General features: G+C 40.4%; 1 protein-coding gene across 4 annotated transcripts in view; it reads left to right on the top strand.

Moving 5' to 3' along the window:
* Positions 1–27,863, top strand: part of USP9X (ubiquitin specific peptidase 9 X-linked) — a 98,900-nt gene that overhangs the window by 7,166 nt on the left and 63,871 nt on the right. For all 4 annotated transcript variants that reach the window (XM_027884508.1, XM_027884746.1, XM_027884588.1 and 1 more), the window contains exons 2-6: positions 17,933–18,186; positions 21,945–22,090; positions 22,415–22,494; positions 26,496–26,608; positions 27,344–27,562. In XM_027884508.1, the coding sequence (XP_027740309.1) occupies positions 18,091–18,186; positions 21,945–22,090; positions 22,415–22,494; positions 26,496–26,608; positions 27,344–27,562 (654 nt within the window). In that variant the 5' untranslated portion in view covers positions 17,933–18,090. The remainder of the gene's footprint in view (positions 1–17,932; positions 18,187–21,944; positions 22,091–22,414; positions 22,495–26,495; positions 26,609–27,343; positions 27,563–27,863) is intronic.

Below are 27,863 nucleotides of genomic sequence, written 5' to 3'. Positions count from 1 at the left end.
GCTGTTTATGTTTGATATTTACTTAGGATTGAATATCACACTGGAAGATTGAGATGTTGTGCAAGTTAATGTGCCTTGCATAGACCAGCAGCAAGTAAGAGTTGAGAGCAGAGACTCCAGATCTCTCCTGCTTCATGTTTTTAAGTATATGCTTACACTGTGCTACACCTGAAGTACAGTCTGAGGGTTTTGCAGTGTTGAGAAGCCCCTGCGGTTCTTTGTGGGTGTGAAAAGGTGATAAATAGTGGTAGTTCACACGTGAAATGAAGACCAGCCCTTTAGTTCTAATTTCCATTAGTCTAACAGCAAAATTTTGCTTTAAATGCAAGTTTATGCTATATATGTCATTTAAGTTCTAAATTACAGTTGTCCACTAGAATTCTCTATTCCATATCTTTGGCATAATCAGTTTCTCTGGTGTGTTTGATGAATTTAAGTTCTTTTCTCAGAACTTGGTGCCTTAAATGGGAATGGGGGGGAGGGGAAGAAAATCTGAACAACCTGATTAACATTTAAATAGTTAAGTTCCAGTTGTTTTTCTTGTTAGGAATTGTGAAGATGTTGTTTTGGGGGTACATTTCTGTAGGTGTAAAAGACTTTGCTTCTTACACAGGCTCTGGAAATATTTGCTTTCTCTTAAGATACTTTCATTGTTTTTGTGATGTTTTCTCTTAATAATGTTTTTTTGTTTGTTTGTTTCAATTTTTATAGTTTGCTTCTACTTGCCTGGTTGGTTCTGATGTTTGTAATCTGCTTTAAAGGAGACTTGCCTTGTCTCTCCTGTTTGTGGGTAGCTAATGTTCTGTTTCACCAGAATAGCAAAGGTTAGATGTATTCCTTGGAGAGACTTTCTTGCTGTGAAGAAAGTGTTGTCTTGACAGACAACAACTTGTCACAGGGTGTGTATAATCAGTTGGGTGTTTTCCTTTGCTTTGCTCAGTTTTTAAATGTGAGGTTGATGTTTAAGGTACCTTATTCTTGCACAGTTTCTTGATAAATACAGCCGAAAAGTTTGGGTTTTCCCAGCTATGGTACATATTATTTCATCAGGACATGGGCTTTGTAGTATTTTAGAGAGGATTCTTCAGCAGAACTAGGTGCTTGTTTTTTTAAATGCTTCTGTTACTCTTTTTTGAGTGAAATTATCAGATGGCTCAGTGAAGTGACTTTGGAGTTGTATATAGTGAAAAACAAATGATGCAAAGATCCTTGGGGAAAAAAAATCAGCAAGTCGTGGTCTATATAAACACTTAACCATTTATGGGGGAAGGGAATGGATCCTTTGATCCAACCTGGCCTTGAACACTTCCAGTGATGGGTCATCCACAGCTTCTTGGGCAACCTGTTCCAGTGCCTCACCACCCTCACATGAAGAGTTTCTTCCTAATACGTAACCTAAACCTGCTCTCTCTCAGTTTGAAACCATTTCCCCTTGTCCTGTCACTACATGTCCATGTCAAAAGTCCCTCTCCAGCTTTCCTGTAGCCCCGTTTAGGTACTAGAAGATGCTCTAAGGTCTCCCCTGACCCTTCTCTTCTCCAGGTTGAACAACCCCAACTCTCTCAGTCTGTCTTCCCAGGAGAGGTGCTCCAGCCCTTGGATCATCTTCATGGCCTTCTTTGGACCCACTTCAACATGGCCTTGTTTTGGAGGCCCCAGAGCTGGAAGCAGCACTTCCAGGTGGGGTCTCAGGAGAACAGAGAGGCAGAATCACCTCCCTTGACCTGTATCTTCTGATGCAGCCCAGGACACATTGGGCTTTCTGGACAGTGACTGCACATTGCTGGGTTATGTCGAGCATCTCATCCTCCAGCAACTCCAGATCCTTTTCCTCAGGGCTGCTCTGAATCCATTCTCAGTCCAACTTGTATTTATGCTTGGGATTGCTCCAATCCAAGTGCAGCTCCTTGCATTTGGCCTTGTTGAACTCCAAGTTCCTCTAAGTTCACATATAAGTTGTAAATGGGGAAATAGGAGAATGAAACTTATTATTAGATCAGTGTTTCTCTGCCCCTTCCCACCTCCCCAAATTGTGAACTCTTCCTTCTGTTGGATCCTTGACTTATTCAATCTGGAAGAAAGATGGAATTGGATTGTCAGAAAGTCATAAAATATACTGAACTGGAAAGGACCCATCAGGATCATTGAGTCCAACTCCTGGCCCTGTCATTCAGTATTTTATCTTTGGAATTCTTTCTGCAAGTGCATGTGTTACATCACTCTAAATCCTGTACTGAGTAGAATTATTCCTCTGTTAATAAACTGGATAGGTTCTTTAGGTTCTTCTAATTCTCATCCCCTGCATTACCCAAACATTAATCAAAAGGCTTGTGTTGTCTTTCATTGATAAAGAACTGAGGTGCAGAGGCTGTAAACTTCAAGAGTACCTCTTGTCATAACTTTTCAGCGGATTTCAGTTGGATGTTCCGGTGTTACAAGACACAGTTTTGCTGGCTTAGGTTGCTGTTGTGCTCCCTCGCTCTTCCTCGGTTTTGTCTTTGTCTCAGTACCCAGAAGAGTGAGAGGAAGATGAAAAGGTTAATCTAAAAAGAACCCTGTAGTTTCTCCAGCAATGTATATGAACAAGACCCAGACAAAATTAACTTCTTGGGAGTTCTATATTACTGCCTTATAACCCAGAGATTTCCCTTTGACTTCTGCAGTTGTGTTTCTCTCCTTAGGAAACATTATTTAACTACTGTAACAAATAAGGTATGGGCAATTTTTCTTCCTGGTGCCTCAGTTGATTACTGTTTACCCAGGGGACTTAGTTTGATGGAAATGAAATTACAGTGGAAACCAGATTACTCTGAAAATTCCAATTAGGTAGGAGAAAAATGACAAATTGAGCCTTTGACAAATGCATGTTCTGTCTGTCTCTCACGCAGACACAGAATTTTGTTAAATGAAAACTTCTTTTGTGAAAGAGTCATGATGTTGACTGTCGCAGTGGGTACAGCTGTTGTACTCAGCTACTCATTCTCTGTCATCTCCAGTTCCATTTTTTACCTGAATTTCCAGGTAATGTTTGAATTGTACAAATTGTACAGTTCTGTTTACAGTTTCATAACTGGCCTTTTTTTCTTGTCTAGAGAAGTAAAATCTTTGTCACCTTCTGTGTTTTATGTCTTCTGGTACCTGCTGTAGCTCTGTCACACTAATTTGTGTGCTTGTAGCCAGATTATTCAAAGTATTATTACTAAATGAATTTTCCTGACTCATTGTGATCTCCTGAGTGTTCCACTGGCTTTATCATAATTTCCAGGACAAAGTTTGTTGCCTTTGCCTTCTTAGACTTCTTGAACTTGGCCTTATTTGCTGTGGCTGCTTAATATTTCTTTCATGACTGAACTTGTGCTGTTCATGAACTGACATTCCTGGCATTTATCATACACTAAACAGCTTTCTCTGTGTACATTTTCCTATGATACCCATTATGTCTGAGAAAAATTTTGGTCTTCGTGACTCTTCTGTGTTGTCAAGACTCATCTGTGCAGTAATGTATGTGAATCCTGGTTCTATCCTATGTGCTGTGATTATCCTCGTTCTCTTTCCTTCCCTTTCCCTCCTCTGTCAGGGTGTATTTCCTGATAAATTTGCACTGATGCTGAAGGAGTTGGTTCCTAGCCATGGTTATATATATGTTCTTCCTGTGTCTTGTGCTGTTTTTAGTGTTCATAGGGCATGTGATGCAGCTGAAAACTGATTTTTGCTCCTTTCCCCCAGTTACCTTTCAGCCAGCCTGGCTTCTTGATGTGGCTGGAGCTGTGATGCGAGGGCTCATTCCATGGTGGTAGTTAGGATGGAAGGAGGCAGGACCGCCCTCCTTCTCCCCACAGTGCAGACTTCCCTGTTTTCAAGTGGACTGTGTGCCTGCAGCTAAGGCTTGTCCACCTACAGAAATACAATGGAACTCCTTTTCTAAAATGTATCAAGATATAATACTGTTAGTGGGGAATGAGACTGCTGTTTCTCACTGAGATTCCAACAGTGGAAGCAGCAGAGATCCATGTGCACACTGTGGTGGCAAAACTGCCTTCTTAGAACTCTGTCACTGTCACTTGGTGCTGGTGGTTCAAGCTCTGTCCCTGAGGAGAACAGTCAAAACGTTCCTCTGGTCTCTTCTGGCCAGTTGGTGGGATCTTTATGGTGTGTTTTGTGACTGAAGGGAGGGCTCTTTAGGAGGGGAGTTTATGGGATTTGCAGATAACCATTTTCAGTGCAGGGAGAGCATCAGTAATGTGTGTTTCGGATTAATTTTTGTTCTGTGTGGTGGGTTGATTTTTTTCTTTTTTTCTTTTTTTTTTTTTTTTTTTTTGAAGGACTTTCTGATTTTTAGACAGAGCTGCAACAAAGTTTTTAAACCCATCCTCAGTCCTTAGGATGTGGTAGTAGTTGATCGTTATCTCCTGCATTTCGCAATAAAAAATGTTGCGACGTGCCTCTTGATGGGTTTTATGGCTACAAGAATATTATGTTTCTGGGACAGTGGAGTCACATTTTGCATAGGTGGGGGAGTGGGGATAGTGGAAGTAATTCTGTTTCTAACCCTGCTTTATTCCTAATCTACTTTCTAGGGGCTTTTTTATTTGTTCCTGTCCAACCTCCTCCCTGTTTACCATTCTGCCTTTACATCAGACTTCAGCCTTGGTCGTGTTGACAGGAGGAGCACGAAGAGACAAAACTGCTGTTCCTTTGCCACTTCTTACTTCCCTATAGAGAGGCCTGGATTTTTATGGGCAGTTGTTACACAAGTTCTCTCTATCACACAGGTCACGTTCAGTGATTTCCTGAGCGTTCAGGCTGCTTAGGCAGGTGGCTTGTGTGAGTCTGGTGGGAATGGAGGAGCATGTTTAGGGCAGACAATAATAAAAAAATGAGCTATCACTTTATAACACCTCTAGTGAGCTCGTGCAAGCTTGGCTTTTCAGACCAACTATCTTCTGACTGAAATTCTTGTAAGGCAACAGGAAATGGCAAAATGTTTATGTGCAGTGAGCTGGCAGGGAACGGTACAGAAATTGCCAGGCTGAGCTGGGCAGTTGGTATGTTAAAAACTTGTTGGCTGAGTTTGTTGAACAGTTATGAATAAGCTTATTGAAACGTGAATTTTAATGCTGTTGTCACTTTCTTCTGTTTTAGAGATGTTTTAAATTACTCTTGCTGCTGATGATGGTAGAGTTTGAATTCCCGTGCTTAGTTTGTGCTGATTAAACATCATATGAAAAGCAGAGTTTTTTTTTTTTTAAAAAAAGAAGGGAAATTATTGCTAGTACAGTAATGGGAATGCTTAGATTATTTGAATTTAAAGCATTTCAAAATATCTAAGTATTACAGTTATTTTTGTCATGATTCAAAAATGTGAACTTCTTCCAGCTAAATATCTGTGTTAGATGCTGTACCATGCTTTAATTATTTATGGTTAACAGAGCCATAAGTTGTGTTGATTTTATACTTTGAGGGGAAAATTCTATGATGTACTGATAATGTCACAGGGTACCAGAGGTAAAGACTAATAATAATAAATAATTTTCTTCAGTGCAGTGTTTAGTGTAGTTTAGAGAAGGCATTAAATTCTCCGTAGGGAACATGAAAGGAACCAGAAGGGCTGGGTTTTTTCAGGGCAGCTTTAGACTTCACTTTTTGTACAGAATCCTTACAGTGTGACTGCAGTGGTGGTGTTGGTGCTGCTCACTATGTGAGACATCAGGTGCTGTGCATGAGCATGATCTAACAAAGAATAGTGCACAAGTAACGTGTAAAAGTAACACTGGGGTAATATCCACAATTCACTGGCTGAGTGACTTTAGCCATCGTTTCAAGTTTATATTGTGCTGAGTTTTGCAAAGCCTGAAGTGCAGGATACTATGAATAACTTCAGCCACAAGTAGAGTGAACCTGGAAGTTGCCATTCCCCTTCCCTTCAGGGTGCTTGGGAAAGAATGAAGGCAGCAAAAGCCGCTCAGCACCCACCACTGGCCTGGTGGTGTATGAACCTCATCAAAATTACAGAAGCCACGATGTGTTTGTGTCTCTCAGGGGGAACCAAGGCCAGGGATGCCACTGAACAGAAGTGATGTTTTGGGCACTGGGGTGGTTAGGTTGGGTCTTCCAAGGATGGAATGTTGAGTGTTACTTCCTTTTTCACTCCGTTCCATAGGAAGAATTAAAGTTGTGAACAATATTTAATTGCTCCAGTACAGCAGATCAAAGGGAGTGTTTTGATTTAAACTTTACTGTTAAAGTTTTTTGTATTTTTGTCTGCAGTTAATATCTGCAATCCTGAGGCAGTTGGATTAGATGATTAGTGGAGTTCCCTTGCAGCTGAAAAAAATAATTCCATTCTTGAATAGTCCTATAATTGGAGGAGGAAGTAGGTAGTTCATAATTTTAACTTCATCAATCCTGCCTACAAAGCTGTGTTTAAAAAAGTCTGAGATTTCTTTGTGAGCCCTGCAGCAAAAGAAGAAAGCAACTTTTAAGGAAGTTTGAGAGGTTTATCCTCTGTTTATCCTCTGCTAGATCTAGGGGTTAAAAGTTCTTAATAATTACTAAGGGTTTGAGCATCACTCACAAAAAGAAGTGAGATATTCTGTGGACACTTTCTGGAATTTACAAAACTCACAGTCTTCTCTATTTAATCATAGGACCCAAGAAACCATAGAATGTAACACAACCTGAAATAACAATAAAACCTTTCTGCCCAGGTTGCAGAACTGAAGTTCAGGACAGGTATCAATGACTTCACCACTACCCTCACAATATTCAATACAAAACCCAAAGCTTTTGTGAAGTTAAAAGCCAGGATTTGATGATGAGAGAAGAAAGGAGCATCCATTCCTAAAGATGGAATCAAAGGAACTTCTGGAGTGGTTAAGAAATTTGAGTTGGCAGTTTAGGGGAAAAATCTGTGTAGATGCATCAATGTTTTGTTTATTTTTTCAACCCAGATGTGAATATTACAGACTTGTGGCAGATCTGAATAAAATGGAAAAAAACCCCCACATTCTTTGCTGTTACATATGAAATGTTCTAACACAAAATCAAGTTGGCTTAAGCTACTGCAAAATGTAGCATTGATGACATTGCTCTCAAAGATGAAACGAGTAAAACTGGCAGCTTTTTACAAGTAAAATTTTTGTCCTTGTTTTAATTGACTGTAGTACTTCAGAAATGGGTGCTGCTCAACAGAAAACCATAAATGTTCTTACATGAGTGGAGCTGTGTAAAAGGTTACATGGTAACAGAATCAGATTTTATTTAACATTTCCTTATAGAAGCTTCTGTACTTCTTGGGTTGACTTGCTTGCCGAGTTCCTGCTTTCAAGAAAACTAGACTTTGGTGAAAATGGTGTTTATTTACTGCTCTTTATCTGGCATGATTGAACCCTTCTAAGAGCCTGTGCAGCAGTACTTTTTTTTTTGGCTTTATGTTTTAATGCTGGAGAACTTATCAGTATTCTTTCCTGTGCTGAACTGGTAGTAATTTATTTGCACCCTACAGGAATGATTTTGTTTCAAACCTGGTAAACCCAGACCTTCCTTCCTGTTTTGTTCTGTATTTTGTCTGTATTTTATATCTACTCTTTGCTTTAGTTTCCAACACAAAACCATAACAATGTCCAAGTGCTCAGTTTCTCATGTTAAAAGATAGAATTTCTTACCCCTTTGAGTGGGAGAATTGCAGTGGATGGAAATACTACTTCATTGTTACCCAGTGTTCTGGGAATGCATTCAGCATCCTCCCTTCTGCCTTGGTATGAAGAACACTGTTACTGAATGTCTTGCTCTTTATTACTTGTGCTTCAGGAGTTCTGTTGAAAGGTGGTTTCTGGGTATGTACATTACTTTTAATTGAAAATGTAGCTATATATAGGTGATAGTGGTATCAGCTGCTCTTCTTAGCTCTGTGTGTTAATTCAAGCAGTCAAGAACTGTTTTCCTGCATGACTGGCTAAAGATCCACAAAACACACATTTTAGATGTATTGAGTCTGTTCTTGAAGTCTTCATCTTAAAAGCTCTTGGCATGAAATAATCCCTTACTGTCTTTATAGCTTGGGGCTGCAGAGCCAAGGGGGAGATCCTGTGTCAAGTGCAGAAAATAGGGTTCCTCTTCTCAAAAACTGGAGGAAAAGGCAGGTCCTCCCTGCTTTTCCTGATTCTGTGTGTGTGCCCGATTGGCACTTACTGTGTTTTTTGAAAAGAAAATGCCAGTTACAAGTACAGTCTGTATAGTATTTGCCTGCTGGTTCTTTTTCTTCTTTGATAAGCCCAAAAGTCGAAGAGAGTAGAAATACCAGTCTTAAAAGAACATCCTTTTTTCCTTTTGTATTTCCCAGAACAGTTGACTGCCTGGGAAGTGGATAATCTCAGATGTTCTGTCCTGTGGCCAGCTTTGTAATGGGCTCAGATATTTGAGCCATCCCATTGCACTCTCATCTCACTGGGACAGTTAATTGGTGTAACTTTTTGGCTGCATCTTTTTTTTCTAGATGTCAAAGGCTGTAATTCACAAGGTGCTTATGAGTTCTGTGACCAGACTTGTCTAATTCTGGAAAAAAAAAAAAAAAAAGGCTGGAGGTTTATTCCTGCTACGAGTGTGCAGTTGTGGTGTTCATGTGCAGTTGCTTTTCTAACCCTGCTCTAGTCATGTTCTCTAATATGTACCAAGTTTGCTAGATGCCCTGTTTTTGGAGGGGGCAGGGAATGACCTGACACTTGGCTGTGTTAGTGCACATTTTATTGTTCCAAGCTTGCCAGATCTGTTACTCTGGCGTGGTCACATTGTTCATCACCCCATTAGTTTGGGTGCCATCTGCAAGATTTATTAGTAATTGTACTATTAATTACTTTTGTCTTAGGAATTGGTAATATTGAATATGGAATTGAGAATTGATAGGTGAATGGTGTCCTTAGTTGTTAAAATTGTGCTAATAATTCTGGTTTCACTCAGTAGAAATTAAATTTTTTTAATCTTTTTTTTCCTCCTGTAAATGTAGTCAGACAAGTACAGAAATTCAGGTAGTCTCTAACATCTTCCACATTAATGATAAAGGAAAGTATCAAATTGATCCCACTAGACTGTAGAAGGTTGCATTAGTGGTTATGAGATTCACTAAGTGGGTTTATGTCCAGAGGTGGTAGTTTGATTTCTTTTTGTCATTCTCCTTCTCCTCCCCCCACTCCTTTTTGTGCTGTTTTGGACTATAGCCCCTTTTTCAAGGTCTTCTGGAAGTTAAGTATGCAGATTTCTCTGGATTCTTGATCATATTATAAAACTATTTGAGTGCAGCTTATCTGGGTTTTCTGATTTAAAAATAATATAAGTTTTAATATATTACATTATGATTATTAGAAACTGAGTTTTTTGTTATAGCTGATGTATTTCTTTAAATTTAAATTCAGAGCAGAGATATTACTTAATAGCATGGCAGAAGAGGCTGAGATGTTTTTTTACTTAATATTATATGGTGGTTGCTAGGATTTTTTAAATATATTAATGATGATCTATAATCATGTATGTGTGCTAGGAAATACTTATTAGCTAAAGAAAAAGGATAATCAATTAGGATAAATTTGGAGACCATGTATTAAATGAATTGCGTGAAGAAAAGAATTACATCATTCTCTTTTGTTATTACACTGCAATAAGTTTATCCAAAATTAAATTTTGGTTTAAGTGCAGGAGAAACTGAGGTGCTGTTTTCTACCTGCATTAGCATATAAACCTGTATGTTCTCCTGCAACAGCTTTTGAGACTCATTCCGTTAGGAAACTGAACCTGTTGAACTGTGCAGTTGTTTTCTGAACCCCTGCCAGATCCTGTCATAATAAAAACAAAAGCTTTCAGTGCCAGTACAGGAATATAGTTTGTGTCTGTCTGCTCTTATGGATCATGTTAATTGGCAGGAGTTGTTGGCTTCGTTGTCTGCATTCTCATGCAGAGAAAACATGGACATGACCACTACTGTGTAAGGTTGGGTGTCTGGTCTGTTGTTTTTTTTCAGTATTTGTAATACATCCCATTCTGCAGATTCTTAAAGTTTTTCATTCTTACTAGGAAGCCACTGATACCTCAGTATTCAGAAATTTTAAAACTTCTGAGCTTTGTGGTAAAAATTCATCTTCTGCTGAGAAAGGTCTTCATTGCTGAAGTGAAATTAAGGTTTTATTTTTTGCTATTTGTAATACTGAGAATGTATTTTGATTTTTCCTGTGGACTCTTACAGATCCAGTAATAACGTTCTTTGGAGCAAAAAGGCAAAGCAGTCAAATTGAATGTAAAGTAACGTTAAAAGTTAATTATCCCTTTTTAAAATTAAGTAAGATTAAATCTGTTTTAAAAGTGTAATAGCATAATACATTGCAATTATTAGCATTTGGATTAATGCTTTAGGGAACAAACAGGATTCTTAGTGTTTTGGACAGTGAACTTTGCTGTACAGCTTGGAGAGGTGTAGCTATCACATCCATCTTAGAACTGGATGAACAGTTTGAAGTATTTGATATAGCCATGACCAAACTAGGGCTTTAATAATCAGAAATAAGAGGCCAAGAGCATTTAATCAGTCTTTGGTGCAAACTTTAGACATACTATTTTCTTGAAGTAGTGGTATAAGTAGATGTGATATAATAATAATTATTCCATAGATGATAATTATCAACTGCAAATGTGTATATTCCTTTTCATCCAGAATATTACTGAAATGTAGACATTAAGCCATGATTTGTCCTTGCCTGTAGAGTTCTATGGCTGCTTGTGAAGGACTGAGGTTGTAGCTGGACCTGCAGTCCAATCAACTCAATCCTAATTGGCTCTATTGCCAAGATCACAGTTTTTGGGTTGCAGAAGAACAGCCTCCTGCATAAATGAACTGCAGCATAACTGGGAAAAAGTGTAGCAAAACAGCATGAGATTGGGTTTGACTGAAACAAATGAACATACTGAAGTTCTTTGATTTTTTTTTTTAAGGTTGTTTTAGTTTTGAAGTTGTTTCCTGTTTTAGCTCCTTCTGTTAATACAAGGTACAAGGAAGTCTTGCCTGCTTCTTTGCATGTTCATTGGGTAGTCAAGAAAAGGGCTGCATAGTAAGTGAAAGTTGTGATTCAGAACATTTAACCAACTTTTAAAATAGATTTTTGCATTTTCCAGCTTTAAGTGACTTGGTAAGTTTGCTTTTCTTAGGTTATAGTGTGTGCATTTACCAGTGTTTTTTATATTTACAGCATTTAATTCTGTTCGTGGAAAATCTGCTTTGTTTTACTGTCATGACCAAAATTTCCACCTCCTCATAAACCCCCACATTATTTAGTTACTCACCAGTGCCTTGAATGTAGTTTCTTAATTGCTTGGAAATGTTTAAACCATTAATTTAAACAACAGAATTGTAGGGACTGTAATTTTTATATCCCTCTTCCTTCTGTCACTGAGATAAATGTATTGAATATCACTGAAGATGCATTTTCATACCAGTTGAGCTCCTGAGAGTGAAGGAATGGTTGTCCTGGGTGAGAGGCCCAGTCTTGCTCAGCAGTCCATCCGCAGCAGCAGCCTGGGATGTGCACCTGTGGAAAAGCATGGCAGCAAGGCCACAGCTCCCTGGAGGAACTCAGTTAATTGTCTTACCGTTTGCTGGGGTTTTGTGGGAGGCATTGACTTGGTGCTCTGTCTGTTTGCTGTCACGTGAGCAAAGCACTTCTCCTTCAGAACAGGAACTGAAAGTGGCCTTTTCTGTTTGGTTGCCAGAACTCAGTGTGTGATTTGAAGAGCTGCTCTCTTGTTACGTTATCTGTGAAAAAGCTTCATGTACTTTAAGTAACCAGTGGTGCACAGTTTGACTGATAAATGCCCCAAGAATTATTGGCAGATGAATATTTTTTTGGAAAGAAACACTTGTTGCTGTTGTCCAGTTCCCTTTCAGGGCCTTCAGTGATTATTGCCTTGGAGTAAGACAGTCCTTTGAAGTACGCTAAGGATTTCCTCCTTTATTCATTAAGTCTTTTGGGAAGTCATTCCATGTGGAAACACCTCTCCTGTCAAGACGGGCTGAGAGGTTGGGGCTGTTCAGCCTGGAGAAGAGAAGGCTCTGAGGAGACCTCAAAGCCCCCTCCAGTACCTAAAGGGAGGCTGCAAGAAAGCTGGAGAGGGACTTTTGCCAACAGCATGTAGTGACAGGACAACGGGGAATGGCTTCAAACTGAGAGTAGGTTTAGATTAGATATTAAAAAAAACCCTCTACTGTGAGAGTGGTGAGACACTGAACAGGTGAGACACTGGAAGAGGTTGCTGAGAGAAGCTGTGGCTGCCCCATTGCTGGAAGTGTTGGTTGAATCAAAGAAGCAACCTGGTCTAGTGGAAGGTGTCCCTGCCCATGGCAGGGAGTTGGCACTGGATGATCACTGAGGTCCCTTCCAACCCAAACCAGTTGGTGATGCTGTGAAACCAGAAATTTAATACGTTTTGAATACACCTGTTTTGTTGCCTTGGCATGCAGAGCCAGATACTGTTGTCAGCCTTAACTTGAATCCTGTGTGTTTTGATTAGAATTTCTTGGGCTTCAGTTTTGCAAGTTGACTTCCTCTACTTTTCCTGCATGTTTAAATTCATGTGAGTGCTGGGTGTAAGAGCATCTCTGCTGAAGTGTAGTTGGATACTGTTAAGTAGATGTGGGTTAGCTAAGCTTAGTCTCAGCGCTAAGCTTTGAAGTTAAAAAGAAAAAAAAATCTTGAAGGAACTGCAGTGTTTCAGGCCAGTCCCTCTTTATTTTGTTATGTGAGTTTGAGGGCAAATAGAATTACATGTTTGCATGGAAGTACTCAATGTTCCAGAAACTTACACTGCCAAGTGTCTTCATTTCAGATGTATGATGTGGAAAGATCACTGGAAAAGGTTACTGGGAGTAACCAGGTTTTCAGTGAGGATGGTTTTAGATCATAACAGTTACAGTTACTCAAAATTTCTTTTACTTTAAGAGTAAGACAATTGTTGCTTTGAAATAATGTGTTGGAACCTGATGCAGCTGTGTCATGTACATTCACTTCTTTACTAGGAGAAGGAACCTAAAGTAATTTTCTTTGTAATATATGCTGCTCAAGATAGCATTTTCTGATTGCTGCTTATCAGGTATTTTTTAGACATTGAAAGTTAGACACTTCTTGCTCTACTGAATAGTAGCTTAATGACAAGTTTTTCATTAGTCATTGAATGCATTTCAGTTTTAGTGCATGTCAGTGTTAATGAGCAAATTGCTGGGACCACCAGTTCTCTATTGTGATTATATGTGTAATTTCCTCCTTCCTGAAAGTTACAAGACACAGAGAAGAAAGAAAATGGTAAATGTGTGGGGGTGTGTATAGATTGTAACTACTGAATTAGGTCAGTGTTACAGATTTGGGGGAGGTGTTTCTAGATGAGAAGGCGTTCTGGTTGAAATAAAGGAGTAGGGGAGAAGGTTAGATTCCCGAGTCTAGAATTTTAAGCTGGAATCACGTAATAATCCTTGTGATGAGTCAGTACTTATTGAGATTTTAAGAAGGCAGTTCCTAGAATCCTGTATGAAACCAGGCAGTGATACCTCTCAGCCTAAAACTGTATTGCTGCCATTAAGCCTTTTTGCAGTACAGCACTTGTGGTGAAAAAGCACATCAGTGAGATCCTGTTCAGAGAGGAAGGTCACTCTATAAATGAATAGTTGTGTGGTTGTTAACAAGCTCTGTTGTTACATGGTGGGTAGACTTGTATTCTGGCATTCATCATTACCACACGGCAAAGGAGGTTTTGTGGCATTTGGCCTCACTTGTGTGTAACCAGAGTACTTCAAATAAAGGCAGGACAGGTCTGTGACCCTGGGTAGGGCTTAGGTAATGCTCATGAATAATAAAGTGTATTTTGAAGTCTGCCTCTGTCAGCTGGCATTTGCTTTTGTTCTGAGGGTCTACATTTTAAGTAACTAATCTAGGAGAAAGGCTGTAAGTATTGGGGTATTTCAGTTATTTTTGAAGAGGAGAGTTTGAGAACCTCAAATGAAAGCTGTTCTAGAAGTCAGCTGTATTAGAAAATTGTTTGGTCTTTCATCATTATATGCTAAAATGCCATCCTTTCTCTTTGTTGTGACATGTTATCCTGTAACAGGATAATGTGCCCACATTTGCTTCTTACCCAGCGCTTACCCAAGAACATAGGTCTGACCTTTTTTTATTTCTGGCTTTTGAAAAGGTGCTTGATTTCTCCCCCAAAACAAAATTAACCTGTTCTGCCACACAGGCATGAGGTTGCTGGCTGTGGAGGCTGAGGGGAGGCTCACTCACGTGTGCAGCTGTACTGGAAGCTGGAGCCTGGAAGCAGAGGCCAGTGCTGTGCCCAGTGTCCTCAGGCTGCTGGGGCTCTCTGGGAATGCTGCTTGCACTGGGTGCTGCCTTCCAAATCGGGAGCCAAAAGATCTGTAGTTGTCTTTTCCTGGTGTTATTAAAATTCCAAGGAGTCAGGTGAAGCAAAAACTGGCTTTCACTTATAATTTATTGGTAAATCGTGGTGACACGAGGAGATGGCAAAAGCATAACAAATGGGAATTTGCTCAGGTGGCAATCAAAAAGCAAATGTCAGTGGGATTCATTTGACTCAACCTTCATAACCTCATACATGGCTTGATTAGCAATCGAGTAGTTAGTTTGTAATTTAACAGGTATCTGTCTCCATTTTGACCCTGTTTCAAAACATCCAGTCAAAGCTTTGGGTAAAGGGGATAATTTTTTTTTAATATGGCTTACTGTGCTGAATCCAAAATCAGAAATAGTAGAAATGAGATGTGTATAAAAACTAATGTAGCATATCCATTAGAATTCGGCTGGGTACAGGCAGTTTGAATTGTTTCTGTTGGGCTTCAAACCAGGATGTCACTGCATCAGTTTACATGTGTTTCTACATTATCAAATTAATTATAAATAGGTGTGAAGGCTGTTCTTGAGCCGAGCCAAACTGTGCCTTGGTGTGTTATAAATCCAGAATATTGGAGTTGAGTAGTCTGAATTAAGTGATGGGAATTCAAAGTTTCATGGTTGATTAATTAATTAGTGCTAGAGAGGTTAAAGCAGGAGCATGTTCTCTGTGGGCATGCAGTTTGATGTTTTCTCTGGAACATAAATGGTTAAATGAGTGACTGAAAACAGGACTGGTGAACTACTGCCTTCTCCTACTGTTTAAAATGCATAAATTGGATTATGATTACACTCACAAAAGTATGTTTGTGTACTCTGTAATTAGAAGGAAAACACCTGAGCAAGGATATCCTTGCAATTTAGAATATGCAGATACTACTACAGTCAATCAGATGATTTACTGGAGATGGAGTGTTTTGAGTTAGCTACAGCATGGGTGGAAGTTACTTTTGTATCTCTGAGGAGGGAGAAGTGATGAACTCATGAAGTTGGCCTTGTGTTATGCACATGGCCAAGCCAAGTGAAATTCTGTGGAAACCCTGAATACAATTTTCTGGGAATATGATTTAAGTAATACACATGGAGAATCATGATTAGACCCTTAAGCAAACAATCACTAAATAAGAGGAAGGAAATGATAGGTTAGTCCTTTATGTAAGTGTTTTTACTAGTATCAACAAAATATATGGAAAATATACAGAACTTTGCTTTACTCTGTGAATTTGCATGATTTTGAATAAGTTGGATATTTCAGTAGTAGCTTTCATGTATTTCCTAGTTAAATTATATTACTTGCCTTGAGCAGAATGGAATTTGCAAGAATGCTTTGCCCACACCCTTCGGTTGAGCACAGAGACAGAATCTGAGGGTGAATCCACACTACTGTCAGTCAGTCTGACAGGAGAGCCGGAGTTTGTCCTGGCTCCCTGGCTGGCATTGGGATGAATGCTCTCTGGCCTTGCAGTGCACCACTCCAAGCAATTAAAGAAACTGAAAATAATCAGTCTTTGTCAATTTGGTGGGGTTTTGTTGTTGTTTCCTGGAGTACTCCAAACCAACTCACTTCATGGTAATTTAGCCCCAAGCATTAGAATAAGAAAGGGATGAGATGGATCAGCTTGCCCTTGGTGTAAGCAGTTGTGGAATGGCAGCTGTCAGTGGACATTTCTTCCTGCAGTTTAAGGCAACCTAGACCAGGATTGCTGCTGAGATGGGGCATTTTGCCCGTTTCCTGCTTCTTTGCTTCCTCACAGCTTGTGCCTGCACAAGTTCTTGTGGTGGTGTTGTGAACCAGATCTGTTAAGGAAGAATGGTGGTGGTTAAAGGAGGATTATTGCTGTGGTGGTTGGCTTAGGGCTGCTGAAAAGTGCAGTGTAAGTTGGCAGCAGTTTGATTTCTCTGGTTTGTGCAAGTAACTCAAAGCCTCCATCAGGTCATGCAGGGGAACTGGCTGCATTGAACTGCAGTAGACTGCAGTGTGTGTGGAGATATATGTGACAGGAAACTTAGTCTTGGTAGTACTTTCTACCAAATGATCTTTGTAAACCAGTAGAAAACAATTAAATACTCGGGAGGGCATTTTAAAAAAAGCTCCAATTAAATACATTCATTTTTAAGGTTATGTTTAAAAAAATCAGTTTCTTAAAGAAAATTTTGAGTTGGTAGTGCATTTGTTCTGCATTTAGTAGACTTACTAAGCCCTATGAATATGAATTCTGAAGGTTAGAGATGGGTTACAGTTGAGTGTTTTCAAAGAACACAATTTTATTCAAAAGTTAACATTATTTTAGTGACATTATTAGAACTCTCTAAATTCCTTGGTGCTGTGAGTATTGGAGACTGGGCAGGGGAGATACAGTGTATTCAGTCAGTTTTTATTGTATATGTAATGCCTTGCAAATTTGCACAGTTTAAGAAAGGATTTGAAAGTGTCTTGGAGGAAGATAACAATTGAAAATTAACTTGAGATGAGGCATCACAGTAAAACACTGATAAATATGCATAATGTTACAACAGAAATTTCACTCTAGCTTGTTAACTTGAGGTTTTTGCTGTTTGAATCAGGAACTTAGCACTGCCAAGTGCCTCTTGCTGAAGGCTTGTACAGCTCTTTCTACCACCTTACTTGGCTTTTTAACTTTCAGAGTAGTGTTGTTGGTTCATGTGGTGCTTGGAACTCTGAGTTGCTCTGGGAAATTCCATCTTGTCTTCCACGAGTCGCACAGTGCCCAGTGCTGTAGAGTGGAATGGCTCTTATAACTTAATTCAACTCTTTTTATCTGTATATAATGCAATGACGTTGAAACACGCAGCGAATATTGAACTGTTGGTATCATGATTACAAGTTCAACAAATCTGCTGTTACAATTTTCCTCACGTAATCCACTGAAGTGCTCGATGGGGACATGATGGGCTTTGTGGTGGGACTGAAAGGCCAGTGGGCCCAGGCTTTGGTAGGCAGGTGCTGGAGAAAGGGAATACAGGTCAAATTCCCTGGGTGAACACTGATGTGCTAATAGAAGTTTGGCTGCAGGGTCTCTGTTGGTCTCAGCTGAGGCAGAATCAGTCTCTAGCTCTCTCCCAGACATCTGCAGTTAAGCAGTGTCAGGAAAAGATACTGGAAAAGATGACAAATTCAGCTTTTTAGGCTTGTAACCAGGTCATTTCTACACAGACCTGGAGCAGCACCATGAATTCAAGTTGAGAACCTACTGTAGCAATTAAGGCACAACAGAGTCAGAGTAAACACCTGCATTTTGGATATGTGTCAGTGTCTCAGAGGTGTAAATGTGATTATCAGTGTAACTTTTATTCAGAACGTTAAAATCACGTTAAATATGTCAAATGTGACCTTGTTGGTTGTATTCAATAAAAAGGAATACTAAATCTAAAATTCTCTATAGCTGTATATTTATTTTCATAGTGTTCTTTCCCAGGTGTGGATTATGTTTATATGCATGTGTTAATAGAGCATATTTCTTTTTTCCTCCCCACAGGTTATGCAATGGTCTCTGCAAGATGTCATGTTCTTGAGTTGGAGCTTTTTAAGGCAAGCATATGCTGGTACTTCAGCTTAACTAAGTGGACTATAATTTCTTCTCTCACATCAACTACATAAGCAGACAAAATTGCAAAGATCTGCCCTGTGTCGAGTATGACAGCCACGACTCGTGGCTCTCCGGTAGGAGGGAATGATAGCCAGGGCCAGGCTCCTGATGGACAGTCCCAGCCTCCCCTCCAGCAGAATCAGGTATGGTATTAACCATCAAGTTGTCTAAAAATAAAGGATTTTGCACTTTAGAAATAGTGTTTCTGAATTATTTGAATTTGCATGTTCCTGGAGATGTCTAGTAAAGTTAGATGTTTTTGTGTGTGTGTGTGTCTGGAAGTGCAGAAACATTTTGAGGGACGAAGGCAGTTGTACTGGCAAAGTAGACACTGCACTGCAAAAAATGCTTCCTTTCCAGGCAGTGGCATAGTTTCTTCCAGCATATGTATTTTGGATAAGGATCCTTCTTGGAATGATACCAGAAACTTCCTCTGAGCCGCATTGTTGACTTACCTGCCACAGATTGGCAGAACTGTTCTCTGTGAGTTCAGTTCATGCTCAGTTCTGCAAAAGCACTTTCTGGATACAAGAGCTCACAGGCAGGTACTGGCTCTTCCAGAGCAGCTGCATCCAGGTCTCCGTTCATTGTACAAGACTTCCTGGACAGCTTTGTGTGTTTCTGTTGAACAGGTTATCTTGCTTTCAAAAGACAAGCAAAAGCTTTTCTATACTACATTATAAAATGATGTGGGTTTTTTTTTGTTGTTGAGGGAAAAAGTGCCAGAAAAGATGCTTTTAAACAGTGCAGCTAAAAGTGTTTAAAAGAAGAGACACGCTTTGTCACTTAATTCATTATGAATTTATCAATTTTTTTTTAATACCATAAGGTTTAATGGTTGCTCTTTCCTGAGAATAAATTGTACTTTGCAGTGTGTGTGGTGGGCTGACCCTGACTAGCAAGGAAGTCTCCACCCTGTCGCTCATTCCCTCTGCCTCAGTGGGATGGGGGAGAGAATCAGAAGGAAAAAGTGAGAAATTGTATGGGTTGAGATAAATGAAGGGGTGGGGGGGAAACAAGTGATGCAAGTGCTGTCACTCACTACCAGCAGATGGAGGCCCAACTAGTCCCCAAGCAACAGCTACTTTGGGGAAAAAAAACCCTTTGTTTTATTGCCAGGCATGGCATGACATGAAGTGGCATGGAGCACTTCTTTGGTCGGGTCAGGTCAGCTCTCACTGCTCTGCCCCTTCCCAGCCCTACTTACTGCTGTGGGCACAAAGTGAGAATGGCAGGGTAGTCAAGGTTGGAAGGGATCCCTGGTGGTCACCTAAATCCAACCTCCCTGTTCAAGCAGGGTCCCCTTCACCATGTTACTCAGAACCTGCCAGCTCACAATCCCAAGTATCTCCAGTCTGGGAGACTCCATAACCTCTCTGGGCAATCTGTTCCAGTGAATGGTCACCCACACAGTAAAGAATATTCAGGTGGAACTTCCTGTGTTTCAGTTCCTGCCTGTTGCCTCTTGTCCTGTTGCTTAGCACCACTGAGAGGAGCCTGGTTCCATGGTTCTTGGCACCATCCCCCCTTTAGATAATTTACACACACTGATGTGTTCCACTCTCAGTCATCTCTTCTCTAGGCTGAACAGGCCAAACTCTCTCAGCCTTTCCTCATCAGTGAGGTGCTCCAGTCCCTTAATCATCTTTGTCCATCTCTGTCGGACCTGCTCCAGGAGCTCCATGTCTCTCTTGTCCTGAGGAGCCCAAAACTGGACACAGCACTCCAGGTGATCCTCACCAGGGCTGAGCAGAGGGGCAGGATCACCTCCCTGACCTGCTGGCAATGCTCTTCCTAAAGCACCACAGGATCCCATTGGCCTTCCTGGCCCCCAGGACACACTGCTGGCTCATGGACAGCTTGTTGTCCACCACATCCCCAGGTCCTTCCCCACAGAGCTGCTTCCCAGCAGGTCAGCCCTCAGCCTGTCCTGGTGCCTGGGGTTATTCCTCCCCAGGTGCAGGGCCCTGCACTTGCCTTTGAATTTCAGACAGTTCCTCTCTGCCCATCTCTCCAGCCTGTCGAGGTCCTTCTGAAGGGCTGCACAGCCCTCTGGGGTATCGGCCACTCCTCCAGCTTTGTGTCATCAACAAACTTGCTGAGGAGGCACCTCCCCCTTCATTAATCATTGCTGAGTAAGTTAAACAGTCCTGGGCTCAGTACTGAACCTGAGGGGACACCACCAGTGACAGGCCTCCAACTACACCCTGTGCCACTGATAACAATCCCCTTGGATCTGCCGTGCAGCAAGTTCTCAATCCACCGCAGTGTCCAGTCATCCTGTCCACACTTCCTCAGTTTACTTGTGAGAACATTGTGAGAGACAGTGTCAAAGCCTTGCTGAAGTCCAGGCAGACAGTATCCACTGCTGTCCCCTCCTCCATCCAGGTAGTTTTGTCATCATAGAAGGGAATCAGGTTGGTTAAGCATGATTTACCTTTGGTGAATCTGTGCTGACTACTGATCAACTTCTTGTCATCCATGTGGATAGAGATGGCTTCCAGAATGAGCTATTCCATCACCTTTCCAGGGACTGTGGTGATGCTGGTAGTTCCCTGGGTCCTCCTTGCCCTTTTTGAAGACTGGGGTGATGTTTACTTTCTTCCAATCCTCAGGCACTTCTCCTGATGGCCATGACCTTCCATAGATAATCGGGAGTGGTCTCGCTGTGGTGTGTGCCAGTTCCCTCAGCACTGGGAACACAGGTTCATCCCATCAGAACACATGGACTTGTTCATGTGAAGTTTAATTAAATGGTCTTTATCTAACCCAGTTTTCTCAACCAAGGGGAGGTCTTCCTTCATCCAGACCTCCTCCCTGATCTCCTGACTTGGGGATTCCCGAGGGCTGGCAGTGCCTTGGCAGTGAAAACAAGCAGAGAAGGCGTGCAGTGTCTCTGCCTTCTTTGTAGCCTCTGTTGGCAAGGATCCCCGTTCCATTCAGTAGCAGGATCACATTTTCCCTAGTACTTCTTTTGGTTTTGATGTATTTGAAGAAGCCCTTCTTGATGTCCTCAACCAGATTTAATTCCAAATGGGCCTTGGCCTTCCTCGTTGCATTTCTGTGTACTCTAACATCTCTATATTTGTCCTGGATAGCCTTTCCCTGCTTCCATCTCACCTATGTCCTGCCTCTGTCTGAGTTTTGACAGGAGTTAACAAGGAGAAACACAAGGCCTTGAATCTGTGCCAGCACAGACAAAACACTGGTATGTTTTCCGTGCTGTTTTGGTCACAAATCCAAAACCCAGCACTGTGCAAGGTGCTATGAAGAAAACACACCCCGTGCCAACCAGATGTACAACATGCGGAAAATGTACCTGAGGTTTTGTCCTCCTGAATCTTGCTGTTCTGATTTGAACCTTTATTATTGTCAGTTCGTACTATTTGTATGTGAGAACATCTGTAAAATACATTGTATTTTGCACGGCCCATCAGTGTGGACTTGACTTAGCCATGTTCTTGAAGGTCAGTTAGTAGACAGTCACAGTAGTGGGTCATTCATTTTTAGCAAACTTTTAAGAAAGTCTTTCATTTTCTTCTGTGCTGCTGCTCAAGTTTGTATTTCTACCTAAAATAGCCATCTTTTCTGTAGACAATTTGTGCAAACTGGAGCTTTCATGTATTTATTTCACCTTCTAGATAGGTAGTCTGCTGAGAGTAGAAGTCTGTTAAAAAAATACCCCACTTGCCTCACTGGGAATTGTAGCTTATTTTTGAACTATCAACATAGAAAGCATATATAGCGTATTTTATGCTCTATTTTTTGTTAACAAATCTGAAATAAAAGGATTTTATGTTGACACTTGCTTAATTCAAATGATTCTTTGAAACACAATATGAAGGAAAAATGCCAGAACAAGTGCAGGCAGTATTTAAAGTATTTTCCATCGCAATTTTAGACTTCTTCACCTGATTCTTCCAATGAGAACTCCCCAGCTACCCCACCTGATGAGCAGGGCCAAGCTGATGCTCCACCCCAGCTTGAAGATGAGGAGCCTGCATTTCCACACACAGACCTGGCAAAGTTGGATGACATGATCAACAGGTATTTTCACACTTTCTTCAGAGGGTGTAGATTATTTTTGCAAAATCTTGGTAGTGGAATCAGGATTTTTGCATCTTTCTTTCACCAGATTTCTTGAAGTATTTTTTTTTTAATTGAGTTAAAGTTGTAAAGAGAAAGAGGCTCAAAGCAGAGTAGGTTTTTGTTTGGGTTGGGTTTGGGGTTTTTTTTTTTGCAGTGTAGTACTCATCAGGGCCTTTAAAATGCATATGCTTACCCTATATTAAAAGCATTACAAAAGGTCAAGGGTTCTAGATTTTTCAGAAGCACAGTTGAAATCTGGGTTGGTTTTGTTTTTGATTGTAGGCCTCGATGGGTTGTTCCTGTATTGCCGAAGGGGGAATTAGAAGTTCTTCTAGAAGCTGCTATTGACCTAAGTAAAAAAGGTAAGCTGAAAAGACAATTAATGGTTATTGGACCAACGTATAAAGTCTTTTCTTATTCTTTTGAAGCCCTAGTGGAGGCTTAAAAATTCTTAATAATTTCAGTGTTACTGTTACAACCCTTGCCCTGAAGATTGTGTCAGAGTGCTGTGCAAAACCTTCACAGATCAGAAATTTTAAGAAGCTATTAGTGTAGTTAGAAGTTAGGTGCCTTAGCATGAGCAGCAAAGTTGAATAAGCTCACAGACATAAAAATGCTGTCATTCCTGTCATACCTGTTTTCTGTATTCACTTTCATATCAGACCTAGTGGGTTTGGTCTTTATAACAGATACTAAAACTCAGAGAAATCTAGTTATTGGGGTTTTTTATATAAGTTACTCATCTAACTTTCAAATATCCTGCTGTAATTTTTTGTTCAAATTTGGCATACACATATATTTGAGAATATTAGAGAAAATTTAGAATTTTAAGCAGCATGGCTTAGACTCATAGTCCTACTGGCGCTTGTTGTATCTGATTTGGAAGTTGGAGGGCTCCGTCTTAGGACTGTGGATGTGTTTGCTAAATTGTACGAGTCAGATTGACAAGTTCTTCATGTGTTCTGGAAAGTTCTGTCCTCCTGGGAAGTAGCTTTGGTCTCCTATTCCAGTTCATGTTTGTTACCCCGGTGCTTGAGTAATATTGAAAGTCAGATCAGAATAATTTTTTAGGTTATCTGCACTTACCATCTAGTTGTGTTTCAAATATGGTGTCATACGAAGTGCCTGTTCCTACTTTTGCGTGCTGCTGGCCCAGGGTGACTTCATTTCCTGTTAATAAAAGTTATTCTTAAACAGTTTTTAAACTGAAAAGCTGATTGTGGTCATGATATTCTGGGTTATTTTGATTGGGAAGTCTTTCTTGCTTTGGAGCACTTTCTGGAGAAACAAAAGTTAGGTGTTCATCTTTGTGATCCAGCATAGGGGGATGATATCGTTGCTGCTTTATCAGCCGTAGCTGTGCTTGTCATTGGTGGCTTTATGTGTCGCTGGGTCTGGCAGGAATCCTGAGGCGAGTGTAGGATGTTCAAGTGATCACATCTGTTCAGAGGCGCAAGAAGTGCCAGCTCACCGAAAGCAAACGCGGCCACCTTTGTGTCTGGGTTGGTGGAACAGTGCAGGCAGCGGAAATTCCGCACTTGTGATTTGAAGGAGAGGAGATGTATGTTCTGCCAGCTGTTAAGTCAGCTTTAGAAAAACAGAAACCAAAACCAAAAAACTGTCAATGCAATGAAGTACTAAGAGCAGAGTGAGAGTTTTAGCTACTCCTGACATCAACTTACTTCCCCAAAGCATCGGCTTAGGTGAAAGTTCCAAACAAAAAAATTATTTTTCCTTTTGAAATTGTTAAAAGCAGTGGAAATGTATTCGTATGCTTTATGCACTTTGATTTTTATTAAGTTGTTGGTGTCCAAATCTAAAAAGTACTTCTGTGTTGCTGTTTAGTTTCCTCTTGCCCTCTAGATGAATTCCTATGTGTGTACATATGCAAGCATTATTGGATAAGGAGAAAACGAGGAAAGCTGTTAGAAGTAGTTGTTTAAGTGTGTTATCTTTACAGTTACCTCCTAGATTTTTTATTTTTTCTTTGCTACTTGAAATGATGTGATGGCTAAGATGGTTGTTTTTATAACAACTTCCAGTTCTCAAGGAATATGATAGGGTGTAACTTGGTGTAACTGGCACTATGTCAGTAGTTTAGAGCTTGGCAGACACTGTGGCAGAGCAGAGTATGTATAGAGAAGTAATATAAAGGATTCTGTTGTCCATTTCTAAATAGATTGAAAATGTGTTCCATTACCGAGGTAAGATCTAAAATTGGACACCCTGCTACCTGTCTATGGGAATTTTTCATATTCTGAGGAGTTCTGTTTCAAAAAGGAGGAACTGAAAGGAGAAATAGAAAAATAACCAGCTGTTGAATTGCATAAACTCTATATTTCAGTCTGTATCTCATTTAAATTGTGAAGCAGCAGAACCTAGAATGAGCCCACTATGGTTTTTTGTCAAGCACCATTTTCTAGTGATTAGTGTTCTTAAACAGCTTTTATTCCTAACACAGCCAGTGGCCCTCAGCATGCTGGAGTGACTCTGGGGTAACTACTGTCTTTGTGACCCTTCCTGTAAAAGAAGAGTAATATTTGCATCCTCTTTAAATCTTTCCAGGAACTGAAATTGAAAGGGACATAACTAATTGAAAGTACTAGTGAGAATTAAATTCAAGTGCAAGGAGCAAATTTGACAGGGTAGCATAAATCCTGTCTAGACTGTGACTCGCATTATTTTTGGCAGATGCATTTATTTATGGAAAATTCCCTTTTTATGTGTAGGCATCAATGTATTATTCGTCATTAAACAAGCCATGAGACTATCAAATGATAGTCTGGAGTTATTTGCTTATAGAAGAAAACCTATCTGGAAAATACTATTCAATAGCAAGACTGATGTTTATCCTCACAACAATTCTGAAATACTTACTGAGTGTTTTCAGTAATGAGATTTGCTCCAGAGATAAAGGTCATAGTGAGTTGGATGCTATAAATTTCGAGGTGAAAAGAAAAAGTTTGTTTGGTTTGTTTTAAGGTTTTGGATTTTTATAGACCACTCTTTCAAAAGGATTTTATTACTCTTAATATTTACACTCAGTGATGAACATGCTGCCAGAACTTTCCAATGGGACACTCTCAAGCAAGATGCAAGGCAATTTTTGGAATTTGTAGCTTATTTAAACTGGAAAGAGACTTCACTACACAACATAAACTTTGAGACTTGGTCCCAGATCTGTGTTTTTGATGAATTACAAAGGCTTATGGAGTGGGAAAGAGAGGCCTTGATGCTAGAAAAAAAAATTAATTAGTGTGTGCATGTGCACATGTGCATCCAAAAGTCAGGCAGCCTGATAATAGGAGTTGTTCCCAACATCCACTGAAGACCATCTCCATCTCTGTCCAGATGATTCATCTGCATTTCTCTGGGACCACTTCAAGTTCATTTCTGAAGCTGTATCTTCTGCATTTCCTTGAGCTAGTTGGTTTTACCCCTCTTCACTCACAGAGTTTTACTGTTAAAAAGTAAATAAGAGATAACGTGAAGAAAAATGGGAGATAAAAATTGTACTTATTTTTGATAGTGTATCTGCATGTTGCAAATGTGAGGAAAAAACCCAACCCCTATCACATCTTTTAAAAAATAATTAAAAATTATATAAAGGAGTATAATTTTTTGAGGTGGCTTTACTGGAACACTAATCCATCAAGGTTTTTGCCCATTAAAGCTTATGTAAGTTTCTCTTCATACAAGGCTTTTTAAAAAATTAATTCTGAAGCTTTAAACACCAAACCTTTGAAGTCCAAATGTTGGTGTAACCCCAGCGAGCAATTCAGCCCCGCAGAGCCTCTTGCTTGTGCTCCCCTGCTAGGATGGGGGAGAGAATCTGAAGGGTAAAAGTGAGAAAACTTACGGAATGAGATAAAGACAGTTTAGGAGGTAAAGCAGAAGCTGTGTGTGCCAGCAAAGCAAAACAAGGAATTCATTCACCGCTTCCCATGGGCAGGTGTTCAGCCACCCCCAGGAAAGCAGGGCTCCATCACTCTGAGTGTTCCCCTGCTGTGTCTGCTGACTGTGACACTGTGTGGTCTGGGACATCCCTGTGGCCAGCAGGGCTCGGCTGACCTGGCTGTGTCCCCTCCCTACTCCTCGTGCACCCCCAACCTCCTTGCTGGCAGGGTGGTGTGAGAAGCAGGAAAAGCCTTGGCTCTGTTATTGCTGCTCAGCAGTAACAAAAACATCGCTGTGTTATCAGCACTGTTTCCAGGACAAATCCAAAACATGGCCCTGTAGGAGCTACTGTGGAGAAACCAACACCAGCACACCACATCTCTTCTTTCAGCATTTATAAAGTCTATGTAACAACTACCGAAATTCCACGTTTTGATCATTGTTTTTCTTTTCTGTTTTAAAATAGGCCTTGATGTAAAAAGTGAAGCATGCCAGCGATTTTTTCGAGATGGGTTAACAATATCCTTCACAAAAATCCTTACAGATGAGGCAGTGAGCGGCTGGAAGTTTGAGATTCATGTGAGTTTTTAAAGTTGTGTTTCTGAAAAGGATGGTAATTTAAATAGGGGGGCAGACTATAAAATCTGAACTTCATTTTTGAAACTCAGCAGTGAGCTGTAAGAAGGCTCTTGTATACAGGAATCGGGGCAGGCAGGGGGAGTCACCTCTCTGTCATTGTTTCACTTGATTGCCTGCAGTGTTTTTGGAAGGAGATAAAACATGAGAGGTGATAGGAGGAGGAATGGAACCATGTATGTTTGGTAGTGCAGCTCTTTTTGGGCTGGCTGTCCTTGGCCAGATGTCTGGAGACCTGCTTATTTTTATGTGCATGCTAGGACATAAAGCTTTTAGCAACCTGCTGACTCCTGAGTGTTTGTAGCAGCTGCTTGAACATAAAATTACCTGCTGGACAGCTAGATACATGCTAAGTGAGAAACTGTAAAGATCTTTGTAAGCAAATTTAAAATCTGTGAGAAAAATGTGAGAAAGAAGGAGAAGTTAATAGTACAGTGGTGATGCATGAATGTCTCATCCAAAAACATTTGTCTCTTTTCCCTAAATCTAATTTCTGGCTCAAAACAGATAGTTTAAAGTTTGTTTAAAGCCTTTGTTGGAGGAAGTACAAATTAAAATACAGTTTTGTAAATGTCTTAGGCAGCTCTTGCATGCTAGGTACAGATGGTTCAGAGTTTATGGTTCATATTCGTTGCACAGTCACTGCCATGTTCTTAGTTGTTGTTTTTTTCTTAACAGAGATGTATTATTAACAACACTCATCGACTAGTGGAACTATGTGTGGCCAAGCTGTCCCAAGATTGGTTTCCCCTTCTTGAACTTCTTGCCATGGCCTTAAATCCTCACTGCAAATTCCATCTATACAATGGTACTCGTCCCTCAGAAACAGTTCCTGCAGGGGTCCAGCTCGCTGAAGATGAACTTTATGCCCGTCCTCCTGACCCACGATCACCAAAGGTGAGAGAGCCTCTTCAGCCCCGTGGTTTTAATTTCCTGCAGTGTTACCTAATGACACAGTAGCTGCAGAGAAGTTTTTAGAGGGGAGGGGGAAAGCTGCCTTTATTCTCTTTATCTCTAAGATGTTCCTCTGCTCATGACTCCTGGTAGTGATTTAAGGTGCATTTCCCCTTCTAAGTCCTCCCATCTTTGGTCCACAGTCCAACTGTGCTATGTGTTTCTGTGGTAGAGCTGCCACAACTCTCTTGAAATGCCATTCCCACTGTGTTAATTGGCTTGCTTGAGTTTGCCAGTTGATGGA

Source organism: Empidonax traillii, unplaced genomic scaffold, assembly GCF_003031625.1.
Source record: "Empidonax traillii isolate 1590-97213 ecotype Southwest subspecies unplaced genomic scaffold, ASM303162v1 scaffold1:size7828297, whole genome shotgun sequence".
Taxonomy (NCBI): Eukaryota; Metazoa; Chordata; class Aves; order Passeriformes; family Tyrannidae; genus Empidonax; species Empidonax traillii.
This window is presented reverse-complemented; position numbering and strand designations above follow the sequence as displayed.